The following is a 14,375-nucleotide window of genomic DNA, read 5'->3' as shown; positions in this document are numbered from 1 at the left end:
TTTCCCCACTCCCAGGTCTGAAGGGCTGGATGTGCCCCAGGGGTTGCCCGGGAGGGGGATGGTAACAGGTCAAATTGTCCATGCATAACTTGTTTGCGATATGTCGGTCAGTTATTAGTAAAACACGTCATTATCAAATTACTGAAGCGTATTGTAATAGTTTTGACTGGTGCATGCCGGTTAACCCATGTTTAATGTGTGATTGGCTAGCCTGGGTTGGTGATGATTTAATATGTAGTTGTTCATTGATGACAGCATGTGTCAATGTATTTTTTAGTGGTCAGCACCTCTTAGATAATAGGTTTTTTTAAATTTCAGGTTCTTAAGTTATACGCTTGGGAAAAGTCTTTTTTGAGTCAGGTGTCTCAAATCCGTAAAAAAGAATTACATCAACTCAAGAATGCTGCATATTTAAATGCCTCTTTTGCCTTCTCCTTCACCTGTGCTCCCTTCATGGTAAGAATCATGAACATTAGACCACAAGTAACTGAACAAAACGTATGTTCCGTTATTTATATGTTACAAATCAAACTTAATTTCAGTTGAAATATTTTAGCCTGGGTTTATTCTCAATTTCCTTGGTCTCCTGGCCCTAATTATTTGTGATTTTCAGGAATCTTTGATATGACACACTTATATACTTAACATTTCTTTTTCTTCAGTTTCATATAGAAATAGATAAAAACAAAATGTGAGAGTCACACAATCATTATAATTCTTTCTGTGTGGTTATTCAGTCTAGTGATACAATCGTACTGTGCAATTTATAAAACAGTTTCCTTTACAAATACAGTGTGCCAAGACTCTCTACTCTAATGTGTTGATGATGGTCAATTAAATTGCTGTTTTTTTCCTCAGGTTGCACTTGCGACATTTGCCATTTATGTTTTAACTGGAAATGAGTTGACAGCCAACAAAGCGTTTGTGGCCCTTGCTTTGTTCAACATCCTAAGATATCCAATCACTTTTTTACCTAATGTCATTGTTAGTACCATACAGGTCAGTATCAGACTATAATGAACACATGTTTCTATTGATATTTTTTCACACTGACAAATTGCAAAAACCTTTGGCGGTATACTCATACAAGTACCTTCCACCCGATTGCAACAACCAAAGTCCTTTCCTAGTTATATCGGTTTTTTTTTCTCCTCCTTTTCAGGGTCAAGTATCGATCAATCGGCTGACAGACTTTCTCAATCTGCCAGAACTGGATCCAAATAATGTCGAAAAGACAATGCCTGAACACAGTGAGTTCTTTATGAGCTTTAGATTGTTCTTGTTGTTACTTACAGTAATACTTGGGAAGTAACTGTCCAGATGTGAAAATGAAATAATCAGCATATCACGAGCGTGGGACAAAGAAAAAGTCTGAGTCCCCGACAGGAATCGAACTTGTGACCTGCCATACACTGGAGGGCGCTCTATCCACTTGAGCTACCGAGAACTCATGGAGAGCGAGGCCATACACTAGGTTCATATTTGACACGCGCCCTGCATACTGCTAGGATCAGCAATGTCGATGTTGCACTGTGTGCTGAAAGAAATGAAAGATGGTAAATTTTAAGCTCGGTGAAACAAATGTGAAAATGAAATAATTTATTGTCCCACTATTCTGGGACCATAAACGGTAGCGTTCATGATAAAATGTCAGGGGTATCCGATGATTTCCTCCTAAATACGTTGAAAACACCTTTAGGCTATCCAAAGTACTTGTATAGATCTGAAGAAATACATTCTGAGCGGCGCTACAAAATTGGTATCTGTTTGTTCAGCCTAGGGGACTTTAAGTCTTTTCCAAATTACAAGGGCTTCAGTATTATTTTCACGAAATTTTAGATGCAATTTTTCGTTTTACGAACGTTAGAATTTTTCTGACTCCTATCTCAATCACATTTTTAAATCTGAAAATTTTAGGTTTCCCTCTTCTACGAAAGACGGCATTACTTGGGGAGTGAAATGTCAAAAATTAAGCTTCAGAGAATCGTTGGGAATTTATTAGATAAGTTTCGACAATTGTACATGAATGGAACGGTCATCTAGAAATGTGTAGCCGTCCTCAAGCAATAGAAAATTCTATTCAATGTTGGCTTCTCCGAACAGATATTTTACAGAAAACAGTCATTGGGTGCCCCTGAAATGTATGTATTACAAATGAAGCAAGTGAAAAAGAATTTTAACGCAAAACTGTTTTCATGACATTAGTCAGTACACAAGCTATTCATGTGGAGGATGGATCTTTCAGTTGGGATATTGATGAAAAGCCAACCTTGCAGAAGTAAGCACCTTATCAGGGACAATTCACTGATTTTCCACTCGTGCATGTGTGAGTTTTAAGCCTTTTTTGGCTTTGTCTGCTTATGTTTGTTTATGTTTTTTTCTTGTAGCATTAATGTGAACATTCCAAGCGGTTCACTTGTAGCAGTTGTTGGTCAAGTTGGTTGTGGGAAGTCCACTCTTTTATCGGCTTTCCTGGGTGAAACTGAAAAAATGGCAGGAAAGGTTTACGTTAAGGTGAGCTTGGTTGTTCCAGTATAAAAAAACATTCCTTTCTTAAATTATTCTTTTCTTAAATTAAGCCCATCTATAAAAATCTTTTAGATAATTTTGTAAATACTTCTTAGTTAAGTTTAAAAACATTGTAATTAGTGATTAGGATATCATTGTAATTTGTATTAAGTTAAGTGTTGTAATTAGTTATCATAAATAATGTCATATAATCATTGTTTCTGAAAAGCCCCTTTGGAGAGGTAACAATAAAGTATGTATGCAAGTATGTATGTATTCCTGGAGACTGGTGATTATTAAATTTTCTCGTTCAATTCTGAACAGAAAACGTACCTTGACATATAGTGTACTATTATGAAAAATAGTAATTTATAGGGTTTAAAACACGACTGAGGCGCAGCCCAAAACTGCGAGTTTTTTGAACGGCTTAAAGTCTATTCTCTACTGGCTCAATAATCGCTGTTGTTGTTGCTTTTTTAAAATTTTTACGAGAAAATTGGAGCAAAAAAACTCAGCCATGTTTTATTAGATTTAAAGACACTCTATTTTCTTCTTGAATTGTCAGTAAATTTATTTTCAATTATATTTTCTTGTGAATTCTCACGGTAGTATCCTATGCTGTATATTGCTTTTTGTAATGTGGTGTCTGCTGTAGGGTTCTGTGGCTTATGTACCACAACAAGCTTGGATTCAGAATGCCACTGTCCGTGATAACGTTCTGTTTGGAAGAAGTTTTGACCCCAAGCGTTACTGTAAGACAATCAGCTCCTGTGCATTGAGAACTGACTTGGATATTTTACCAGGAGGAGATATGACAGAGATTGGAGAAAAGGTAGTGAATTGTATTGTGCTTCCTCGGGTTAGATGGTATAACTAGCCAGTGGTATCATACGTACTGGTTTTACAATTTTAACATTACCAAAGTAACAAGGACAAACCAAAGTGAAAATAGCTACGTAACAAATGTGGTACTATAAATGATGCATGGCATGAGGCGCTTACAAGACAAGTTTATTTGACTGAAACAAATCTGGAGTTGAAAAAATCTTCCTTTGTGAACAGCTTCTTAATCTGCTATCACAGATCAGCGGCAAAAATGTTAGCAACGCTACAACTAGTAGTTCCAATAATAAAATAATAAATAATAATAATAAAATATTTATATAGCGCTTATACTTTCCAATTCTGTTCACGTGTTTGTTGTCTTCCTGTTTGTGTTTGTTTTGCCAAAGTGAATTTGTTTTCTTTAATATTTAGGGAATCAACCTTAGCGGAGGGCAGAAACAGCGGATTAGCTTGGCAAGAGCAGTGTATTTTGATGCTGATGTTTATCTGTTGGATGATCCACTCAGCGCTGTTGATTCACATGTGGGGAAACACATCTTTGATAAAGTTATTGGACCAAGAGGAAAGCTGAGGAAGAAGGTTGTGTTTTGTTATAGTTTGATAAACACATTATAGAATTTTTTTATAATTGACGAAAATTTATATACGTTAGAGATCTTAGTTTAAAATTTTTTGTTGTTTTACAGACTCGAGTATTTGTCACCCATGGAGTCGGTTTCCTTCCTCAGGTGGATCAGATTATAGTGTTACAAAACGGAAGAATATCGGAGGTAAGGACTCTGGAGAAACTGAATGGTAGCAATGTCTCAGACTACTACTTTGTAGTTCACAAGTGACGAAAGTGTAATTTCGTATTCAAATTCATCGACCTTGACAATCGAATAGAATTCAAGTTACCCTTTCCAACCAACGTTCTTTTGATTTAGGTGGGGACGTACTCCGAGCTTCTCCAAAATGAGGGAGCCTTTTCAGAGTTCCTGAAGACATTTGCTTCCGAGCAGAATACCGAGGATAATGGTATGTGCAACTGAGACGTGAATGATTGGCGGTTGATGCGTGTTTTGCAATGTTTTTGGTCGCTTCCTGTCGTTGAATTTCTGGAGGGCCTCTAACAACTCCTTAGCATTTTGACAACTCACATCTAAGTTTTAGAAGTAGATTTCATGTTTAAAAATAATGAGGTAGGTTCCTATTCAATAACTTGTTCCTAGACACTGTTTTTTAGGGATTACGCTTCCATACAAACAGGAAATGTCACAGCGTGTAGACACTGTTTTTTAGGGATTACGCTTCCATACAAACAGGAAATGTCACAGCGTGTAGACACTGTTTTTTAGGGATTACCCTTCCATACAAACAGGAAATGTCACAGCGTGTAGACACTGTTTTTTAGGGATTACCCTTCCATACAAACAGGAAATGTCACAGCGTGTAGACACTGTTTTTTAGGGATTACCCTTCCATACAAACAGGAAATGTCACAGCGTGTAGACACTGTTTTTTAGGGATTACCCTTCCATACAAACAGGAAATGTCACAGCGTGTAGACACTGTTTTTTAGGGATTACCCTTCCATACAAACAGGAAATGTCACAGCGTGTAGACACTGTTTTTTAGGGATTACCCTTCCATACAAACAGGAAATGTCACAGCGTGTAGACACTGTTTTTTAGGGATTACCCTTCCATACAAACAGGAAATGTCACAGCGTGTAGACACTGGTTTTTAGGGATTACCCTTCCATACAAACAGGAAATGTCACAGCGTGTAGACACTGTTTTTTAGGGATTACCCTTCCATACAAACAGGAAATGTCACAGCTTGTTGGTGTTCAATGCCTGCACAGAGACGGGGTAAAGCACCAGCCGGGTGGGTATTCTGTGGCACCGGATTTCATCTGATTTTCTGAACGTCCAGTCCAAAAGAGTTTATTTTAAAAAAGGTTAAGATGGATTAAATGGAACTCATTAGCTTGAACCCAATCCACTTCCTTTAAACAGCTGAACCACCACTGCCCAGACAAGAGTCGGTGTTGGAAGAAATTCCTGAGGCTGTAGAAGAAGTGGATTTCAGGCCGCGTGGAGAGACGATCCTGGAGAGGCAGGATAGTCAGATTGAAATATCGTTCCGCAGAAAACGAGCTGACAGTTTGTCTATTGTAACTGTTGACACCGCTGACCTGGATTGTCAGTTCACCAGACCAGATGAGCACGAGGAGGACAAGATTATCGCAGAGGAAAAGGCAAAAACTGGCAGGGTAGGTTTGTAATTTACAACCTTGGTGAGGCATTGAACAGAACAGTATCGAGGGAGTAGCCAACGGGATGCCTAAAAGTTAGGCAGGTACAAGTCTGGGTGTCCTGTACTCCTACATTGTTATCATATACCTCGTCAGTTTTTTGCCGGGCACATTTCACATAAGTGTTTGTTAAATTTGCCGACAGTTACTTTTTGTCGCCTAGGTGAAACTGGCTGTATTTTGGGCCTACGCCAAGTCTGTCAAAGTCTACCTAGCTGTCGGAATAGTCCTCTTTATCGTCCTTGCGGAAATTGCCTCTGTTGCGTCTGGGATCTGGTTGGCAAGTTGGAGCTCGGCAAATGTGACATCTGATGCCGAACGTGACATGTACTTGGGTGTGTATGGTGGCCTTGGTGTAACGCAAGCAACTTGTGTACTTATATCATCCTTATGCCTTGCGGTGGGGTCTAAAATCGCATCACGTTACCTTCATGAAAACCTTCTCGAGCACGTCATGCACTCACCCATGTCGTTTTTCGAGACCACGCCCCTTGGAAGGATCGTGAACCGCTTCTCTAAGGACATCAGTACAATTGACGATCAGGTTCCTGTAACATTGGCGACCTTCATTAGGACGCTCAGTACTGTTATTGGCACCATAATCGCCATCAGTTTTGCCACTCCGATCTTTTTGGTAGTGATCGTACCTCTTGGAATTCTCTATGTTTTCATTCAGGTAATTTTTCATAGTATAGACCTTAAGATTGAGGTTTATCGGCAGTTCCCGCAAACCGCTAACGTCTAGAAGTCACTTGAACAGTGTCTTGCCATCAGATTTGTGGTTTTGAGGTTCATGTATGTACGACAGACCACGCTCCGCTCTAGAGGTAGGTGAATTACCACAAGGTTTTTTGCAGCCTAAGGCATCACAATCCCCCGTTTGAGAGAATATACTACTTTTTAGAACTCTTTTGATAATGAATTATCGAATTCTTTTTCTTCGAAACGTAAATTTGAAAACAATTTCTCAACTAAAATAGAAGTGAACGAATGGATGAAAACAAACATGGCCCCCGCGAGCTATCACCCACGAACTTAAGTCCCAAATATGGGCAAAAGGTTAACGTGAAACCGCAAACCACGGTTTGCCGTTTGCAGTAAGATGGCCAAACATCGACTTTAAGGTCTCTATTGTCCCATATTTCCGTGTGCTCCTTGAATATTAGTAATAATTTTTCTTTGTCTTACTCTTTGTGATCAGAAGCTCATTTGTGTTTTATTATCCGAACCTCCTTGAAATATGATTCAAATATGAGGAGCAGTTCAGTCATTTTTTGCGGAGGAGTAATTATAATGTTTGAAATGTCAAACACCGTGTTGCTAATGGCTGCTAAATTTTCAGCGAGTATATGTTTCCACATCGCGGCAGCTGAAGAGAATTGAGTCAGTGAGCAGATCACCAATTTACAATAACTTCTTTGAGACAATCAACGGAGCTTCTACCATCCGGGCATTTGGCCAGCAACAACGCCTCATCCGGGATAATTACTACAGGGTTGACGAAAATCACGTGGCTTACTATCCTGGAGTTTCAGCAAACAGGTGACGTTACATGTTAATAAAGTAGTTAGAATGTTTTTGAAACCAAACACAAACAAACCTGTTAGTCAATCCCTGGTTAATCTATGTAACATCATTGAGTAGTTTCCAATCAGCCTTTCTAGTCCATAAGATTATTTGACATTGTTAATTTCATTTAATAAAGTGCATTTGGACTTGCAGATAGACGTGAAACAAACGAAGGTGTGTATGTGTTTTCTTCCTGTCCTGTTTTAGGTGGCTTGCTGTGCGTCTTGAGCTGATCGGGAACTTGATCGTCCTCTTTGCTGCCTTGTTTGCTGTTATCAGCCGTGACTCGATAGAAAGCGGCCTTGTTGGACTATCCATCACTTATGCTTTACAGGTTTGTTATGTGCTGTTTTGGACTTAAAAGGCGTGCGGCGGATTGACTCTGTATGAATGTTCCGTCATTTATTAAAGGAAGCATTAACACAACTGCTGCTGGGCTATTGGGGTTTTTGGTTTGATTTTTGTTCGGCCTTGAATAACAAACCTGAAAAGGCCTTTAAATGATTAGATTAAATACTAAGGTAGAATACTAAGAAAAAATGTTTAGAAAATTTAAAAAGAGCAGGAAAAATTACTGCTTAGTAACTTTCATTTGAGTTGTTGCTGTAAAGTATCTCATCAGCCGAATGAAAAGTGTGTCAATTAATAGTGCACAGTCTTTGTTTTTTTTTTTAAAAAATGGGTGTTTATTACACATCCTTGTGTACTTTTTTTAGGTCATCAATGTTCTTAACTGGATGGTTCGTATGAGTAGCGAAGTGGAGACGAATATTGTTTCCGTGGAGAGAGTTAAAGAGTATACAGAGACACCTACTGAGGTAACACCACGATAGATTGACACTTCACAGTTTGTCCAGTTTCACATTCTAATAATTTTCGATAATGTGAGTGTAATTTTTTATGTTAAAACGGTTCAGTTTGAACGAAAGAAATAGTAAAGTACCGAAGGAGGACTTTGGGTCGTCAGCCCAACGAAAACAATAGAAGCGTGACGTTGAAGGAGACGGTCGGGTGAGGAGAGAAAACCACAAAGTTGCGGATAGAGAAGAAAAGTAATGGAGGATGAAAGGGTTTACAGGGGAAACATTATGGACTCAGACATTCCCTGTATACTACAACTAATGCAAACAAGCAAATATAATCTATAATGTATAATTAACCACAGTATCGATTCCTGTTCTTCCTTCTTTTAGTGCAAGTGTATTCGCACTGAATTGGTATACTATGTACCCGTAGATAGATTCATGTAGCAAATATTTTTAAAGTAAGTAAGTAAGCGAGTGCTTTTTCTCTTGTTGGGAAAAATCCAAATATTGTATAGAAGTCAACGGCATCATTCTCCGCTTTACTGAGTGTGGGTGATTAGAAGCCTACCATCTAACAAAGCTCCTGGAATGGACAAGATATCTTCTAGAATTCTTAAAGACAGTTTACCCAGTACGCTAACAACAATTACCCACATTGTGAATAACTCCTTTGTTACCAACACATTTGCACGTGCATGGAAAACAGCAGAGGTTACACCTATTCTCAAATGCGGTAATCCAGATGTCCCTAACAACTATCGCCCCATCTCATTATTACCAATAGTCTCAAAAGTCACTGAAAGGTTGGTACATGGACAACTTATGGAGCATCTAATTAGAAATAATAAACTGGCAGCACATCAGAGCGGAAATAGAAAGCTTCACTCGACAGAAACAGCTCTGTTGTACGTTACAGATCAGTTGCTCCAGGCTATGGATAACAAGAAAGTTTCCATCATGGTCTTATTAGATATGTCTAAAGCATTTGATAGTATTCGACACGACATCTTGTTATCCAAGCTACAAAATCTCGATTTTTCCCAGGGTGCGTTGGATTGGTTTCAGAGTTACCTTTCTAACCGACAACAGTGCGTTCGAATTGGTGACGCAGTTTCTAAAGTACTCCCACTTGAGTTCGGAGTTCCGCAAGGCTCTATTTTAGGTCCGGTTTTGTTTACAATCTATGTTAACGACCTCCTTTCTGTTCCTAAACGTTGTCTATCTGCCTCCTATGTTGATGATTGTAAATTGTATTTGTCCTTTTCACCTGCCGAATTACCCACGTCCATCCTCGCCTTAAACGAAGATCTTACGAGAATATCTCAGTGGTGCTGTAAAAACTCTCTTTTGATTAATCCGGACAAAACTAAGGTTCTAGCTGTTGGATTACCACAACTTTTAAAGAAACTGTCATCATTCAGTATAACACTTTTTGACAAGGAAATAACACCTGTGCCTGTCGTTAAGGACTTGGGTGTTCTTCTCGACACACGCCTCAGTTATAACCAACATATCACTGAGATTGCCTCTAAATGCCTTTTTAAATTGTACCAAATTAACAGAATCAAGCACCTCCTGGATAGGAAAACACTTCTGTTAGTAATAAATTCATTTGTCTTTAGTAAACTCCAATATTGTTCAACTGTCTGGAGTAATACCAGCAGCAGCAATATTGACAAGTTACAAAAAGTCCAAAACTTTGCTGGGCGAATTATTCTGGGACTAAGAAAGTATGACCATATTTCGGATGGGTTGCGATCATTGAAATGGCTTCCTATTAGAGAGAAACTCATTCTAAATGACGCTACTATGATGCACAAATGTATTAACAAGCTTGTTCCAGACTATCTTGCTGATATGTTTAAATCACGTTCTCAAGTCCATAATAGACAAACTCGATCATCTGGTGCTTTGGATATACCTTTATGTCGCCTGTCAACAGGGCAGCGCTCCTTTGCTTTCAGAGGAGCCAAACTCTGGAACTCCTTGAATGATAACATTAAGTCCTTAAAATGCCCCAGGAATTTTAGACGTCATCTTGCAAATGTTTTATTAAGTTGATATATTATATTATTGATATATATTTTGTAATTATAATATTATTGTATTTACATTCTCAATTAATTTATATATTTGTATTTTTTTTATTCTATTGAGCTGAAAAGCCCACTTAGGGAGCATCAATAAAGTGTATGTATGTATGTATGTATGTGTTGTTTTCCTACGTCATGTAGGCGGAATGGATTATTCCAGATAACCGCCCTCCGGATGGTTGGCCAGATGCAGGAAACATCGTGATTGAAGAGTTTGATTTAAAATACAGAGAAGGATTACCACTGGTCCTTAAGAATATAAACTGCAACATCAAACCAGGAGAAAAGGTACTAGTCCATTTTTACACACAAGAATACTGACGGCAAGGAAGTGACTGAAGTGCCAACATAAAAAGTGAAGGAAATTGCTTCGTTCCTCATTTCTAGTTTCTGATGAAGCTATGGTGCTGTGAACTAAAGTTAGGTTTTATCAACCATTTTTATTAAATAAAATTTCCCCCTTAAGTTAAAAAGAATCATAGGTTATATTTCAAATGACGGAACGACGCCATTACATGAAAAAACTGAGAGAAAGAAGTTTATTGAGTACTAGGCGTTTGATGAATTTCTATGGGATTGAGAGTGTCAATGCTTCTAACCTTTCCCCATTCATGATGCTTTTGTTTATGTCTCAGCCTAAAATCAGATCAACCGGTGTGTGATGGAAAGCTAAATGTATTTACTATTAACTTTTCAGATTGGTATTGTGGGTCGCACAGGGGCTGGCAAATCCACGCTGACTTTGGCTTTGTTTCGTATTCTGGAGAGAGCTGGAGGAAAGATTGTTGTTGATGGTATTGATATTGCTCAAATTGGACTTCAGGATCTGCGATCACGACTTACTATCATCCCACAGGTAATGATATATGCAGTTATGGCGTGACAAGACTCGTCATATTGAATGTGGGCTATGGTATTTAGCCGTCACGTCTCTTAGCGGATTTACGAATGTGGCTTGCAAACATATATAGAGGCTTGTTTATAGATGCTGAAGTACTTTTATGGAATTGAAATATTGTTTTCTTTTTGGTTTTAGGATCCCGTTTTGTTTTCTGGAACTCTCCGTCTTAATTTAGATCCCTTTGACAACCACTCTGACGAGGAATTGTGGAAGATTTTAGAATTAAGTCATCTGAAGAACTTTGTATCAGGAACGGAACAGGGACTTCTGCATCCTGTGACTGAGGAAGGAGGCAATCTCAGGTGCGACGATTTAACTTCACATAACATCAGCACTGAGAACAGGAGTTTACCCTTGGGCGTGTGTACTCAATGTATTAAGGTTGGGGGTAGAAGTATTCCGCCTATGCAGATTGAAAAGCGGACATTTTAAGCTTTAGGCTTGTGTAAGGATGCTGAATACAATAAAGAAAAGAAAGAGCTATGGTTCTGGTGGCTCATTACAGCGGGCACTCATAGCAGTTAGTCGAGTGTTAGGGAGCATGGCCTGTCTTACAGATAATAAAATCAGACACCGGATCATTTTGCGATCTCCCCGTTTCTATCTGAACTGCTTCTAGTTCGTAACAACTTCGGTTTTACCAAGTATTTACGTTATCATTAACCCTCCACAGTGTTGGTCAGCGGCAGTTGGTATGTTTAGCACGTGCGTTGCTACGTAAAAGTAAAGTCCTTGTTCTTGATGAAGCCACAGCCGCGGTGGACCTGGAAACTGATGAACTCATTCAGCAGACGATTCGGCGGGAGTTCGCTGACCGCACTGTGTTCACCATTGCTCACAGGCTCAATACGATTATGGACTATAACAGGTTAGGAATGTGAATTTTAAGAGAAGTCATCATTGTCATACAATCATGATACAGGCTCTAAAGTGTCAGCAAATATGAAACGCTTTTCACTAATCAACTGCAGAAAAATGTTTTGTTTAAGTGTAACGTTTCATTCACCTTCGACCGTGTGGAAGTTGTGTGCACTTTGGTGTTGTATATGTTTGGTAATCAGTTGCCCATTCCGTTATAACAAAATCCATTAAGCACACCAAAGACTACTTGGTAGGAAGGGAACATCCAATGTATTCTCGACTGCGCCCTTGCTGTGATACCCCTTCTTAATACCTGCTACTCAACCTACTACTTTTTCTTGTTGATGTTTCTCCTTTGTTATTATTTTCTTAGGATCTTGGTTCTTGACAAGGGATTTGTAGTGGAGTTTGATAGTCCTGATAATCTCTTGGCTCTTCAAGGGATTTTTTACAGCATGGCACAAGACGCAGGATTAGCCTAGTTGTTTTCTTGTTATTTAGTTTTTTGTGTGTTTTCATTTATCGCAGTTTTGTCTTAAGTATTGTTTTGTATGAGGCTAGTGGTCCTCGGTTTTGAATTTTAGTTTTAAATGAAAGCTTTTAACGATGCGAAATTTTAAACTTTGTTTGGATTCCGAACTAGTGTGACAAGGAAAAAAAGATGGCGGCTGTCAATGTCGGGGTCCGCGAATTCAGTTTTTCTTGTCTCATCTACGGTAATATTAGGAAAATTACTTATAGCTCTCTAATTTGGAGAGTTTGCAGACTTTCAGTTTTCATTAAACCTCTGCGTGATTGGTAAATTAATTGCCAAGATGGAGGGAGAGTTTTCGTTAGTTATTTAGGTTATATAATAGTTATCAAATTTTAAATATTTATGTATATAATGTATGGTCTTTTTGGTTATAACTTGTCAAGTCTTCGCTGTGGTAGATACCGTCATCGTATATAAGCATTTACATTGATATTTATTTAGCTAGTTAAGCAGACGCGTCACCTTATAGTCATTAGTTCTTTCTTTTGCCGACATTGAATATCTATTGTTTAATTTAATGTACACCGGGAGCACTTGTTAAAACAACTGTTTCTTGTTGACCAAAGCAAGGTAGCATATCATATGTTTCCTTTTTACGTAGCAAAGTTAGATTAGGAAAAAAAGACAAGCTTTAAAACAAAAATAAACACAATAACCCCTTCAATTTTGTTTCGTTCATTTTATTAAATGACTCGAGCATTTCACTCATTTCAGTGAGTTTCACGTAAAGGGTGGGAAAAGGGAACTTGGAAATGGCAATTTGCAATAAGTACAAAGCTTCAATCTCTGGGGCTACTTAGCTGAAGAGGTATAGATTGGAGAAAGAGAACGGCAGCACGGAAACTTTCCAGGTGCATCCAAGTTACATCATTGAGTAGGTACGGTTTGTCTAATAACTTTGGCATATTGATATTGGATTGGAATATCGGAGCAAAGTAATGATGCTTCCCTATATCGGGTCGACACCAATTTTCACCACTTACTTGATTATTCCTATGACATATGTTTTGGTCGGTGTTACCATGACAACATGAAATTAAGTTTAAAATACCGGTTACAGAATTGGTTACAGATCAAAATTGGAAAGCCCTCCTGTCATCTGATTGAAGAGTGTTGGCAAAGTCTCCGAAAAACCGTTTTGAACAAAGCCATATTAGCACGACAGTATCCCCTCTGTAACAACGTGTAATTTTACTCCGTAACATTTTTATGAAAACACTGAAATGTTTGTATGGATAATTTCAATATAAATGAATTGATGTTAAATGATTGGAAGGCAGGACGATGGGTGGTAATCATCATGAATTCACATTATCGTTGTTTTCTCTCTATTATTAGAAAACGAAGGAGAAGAACTATTCAACTGTGTACGTAATGTATGAGTTTACATGAACATCACACTCGGAATTCCAGTCAACAAGCAAAAACGCTTAAAATCTAAAACTTCTAATCGATTTGAATTTGAATTCGCCTTGTTTTCGTAACAATTCAGTTAACAAAGGCAATTATCTAATGCTTGCTAAAACGTGACTCGGAAAACGTGATTTCAGGTCTACTTAGTGGTCTTTAATACAGCTTCTCGAGCCCTGAAATATAGAAGTATTTTTGATGCATTTAATTGTTATGCTTACAAAAATGGTCAGACATTTCTCATCCATTATAAATCCGTATCTTATCCACTGATAAATCATAGATTTACCATAAACTAGCTGATCCGTGTTGCATTGAAATTCATCTGAAAAAATTACTTTTCCTAATTGTGAAAGATTCACTGGGGAATTCTATTGTGCCAAGTACATTTGGTGCTGACAAAATTGTGTTCTGGGCGGGTTAATGACGAAAGAAACACACTTAGTAGATCTACTTTTACTTTGATGTAGTTGATTTTCAGCAGAAACAAAGCTTTGTAGAAGGTAGTGCTGGATCCTGACAGGGCTTTGGATAAGGCGGGCGTCCA

General features: G+C 38.3%; 1 protein-coding gene across 1 annotated transcript in view; it reads left to right on the top strand.

Annotated features, from left to right (window-relative positions):
- Positions 1-13,082, top strand: part of LOC140950262 (multidrug resistance-associated protein 1-like) — a 23,441-nt gene extending 10,359 nt beyond the window's left edge. The window contains exons 10-28 of the mRNA XM_073399473.1: positions 319-456; positions 859-999; positions 1,163-1,250; positions 2,206-2,278; positions 2,388-2,514; positions 3,164-3,340; positions 3,766-3,933; positions 4,041-4,124; positions 4,281-4,371; positions 5,355-5,611; positions 5,817-6,329; positions 6,996-7,195; positions 7,430-7,556; positions 7,939-8,040; positions 10,263-10,409; positions 10,819-10,977; positions 11,158-11,324; positions 11,696-11,890; positions 12,257-13,082. Of these exons, the coding sequence (XP_073255574.1) occupies positions 319-456; positions 859-999; positions 1,163-1,250; positions 2,206-2,278; positions 2,388-2,514; positions 3,164-3,340; positions 3,766-3,933; positions 4,041-4,124; positions 4,281-4,371; positions 5,355-5,611; positions 5,817-6,329; positions 6,996-7,195; positions 7,430-7,556; positions 7,939-8,040; positions 10,263-10,409; positions 10,819-10,977; positions 11,158-11,324; positions 11,696-11,890; positions 12,257-12,365 (3,063 nt within the window). The 3' untranslated portion in view covers positions 12,366-13,082. The remainder of the gene's footprint in view (positions 1-318; positions 457-858; positions 1,000-1,162; positions 1,251-2,205; positions 2,279-2,387; positions 2,515-3,163; positions 3,341-3,765; positions 3,934-4,040; positions 4,125-4,280; positions 4,372-5,354; positions 5,612-5,816; positions 6,330-6,995; positions 7,196-7,429; positions 7,557-7,938; positions 8,041-10,262; positions 10,410-10,818; positions 10,978-11,157; positions 11,325-11,695; positions 11,891-12,256) is intronic.
- The last annotated feature ends 1,293 nt before the right edge of the window (positions 13,083-14,375 follow it).

This window comes from Porites lutea, chromosome 10, assembly GCF_958299795.1.
Source record: "Porites lutea chromosome 10, jaPorLute2.1, whole genome shotgun sequence".
Classification (NCBI taxonomy): Eukaryota; Metazoa; Cnidaria; class Anthozoa; order Scleractinia; family Poritidae; genus Porites; species Porites lutea.
The sequence above is the reverse complement of the archived record's forward strand: the minus strand, read 5'-3'. Positions and strand labels throughout refer to the sequence as shown.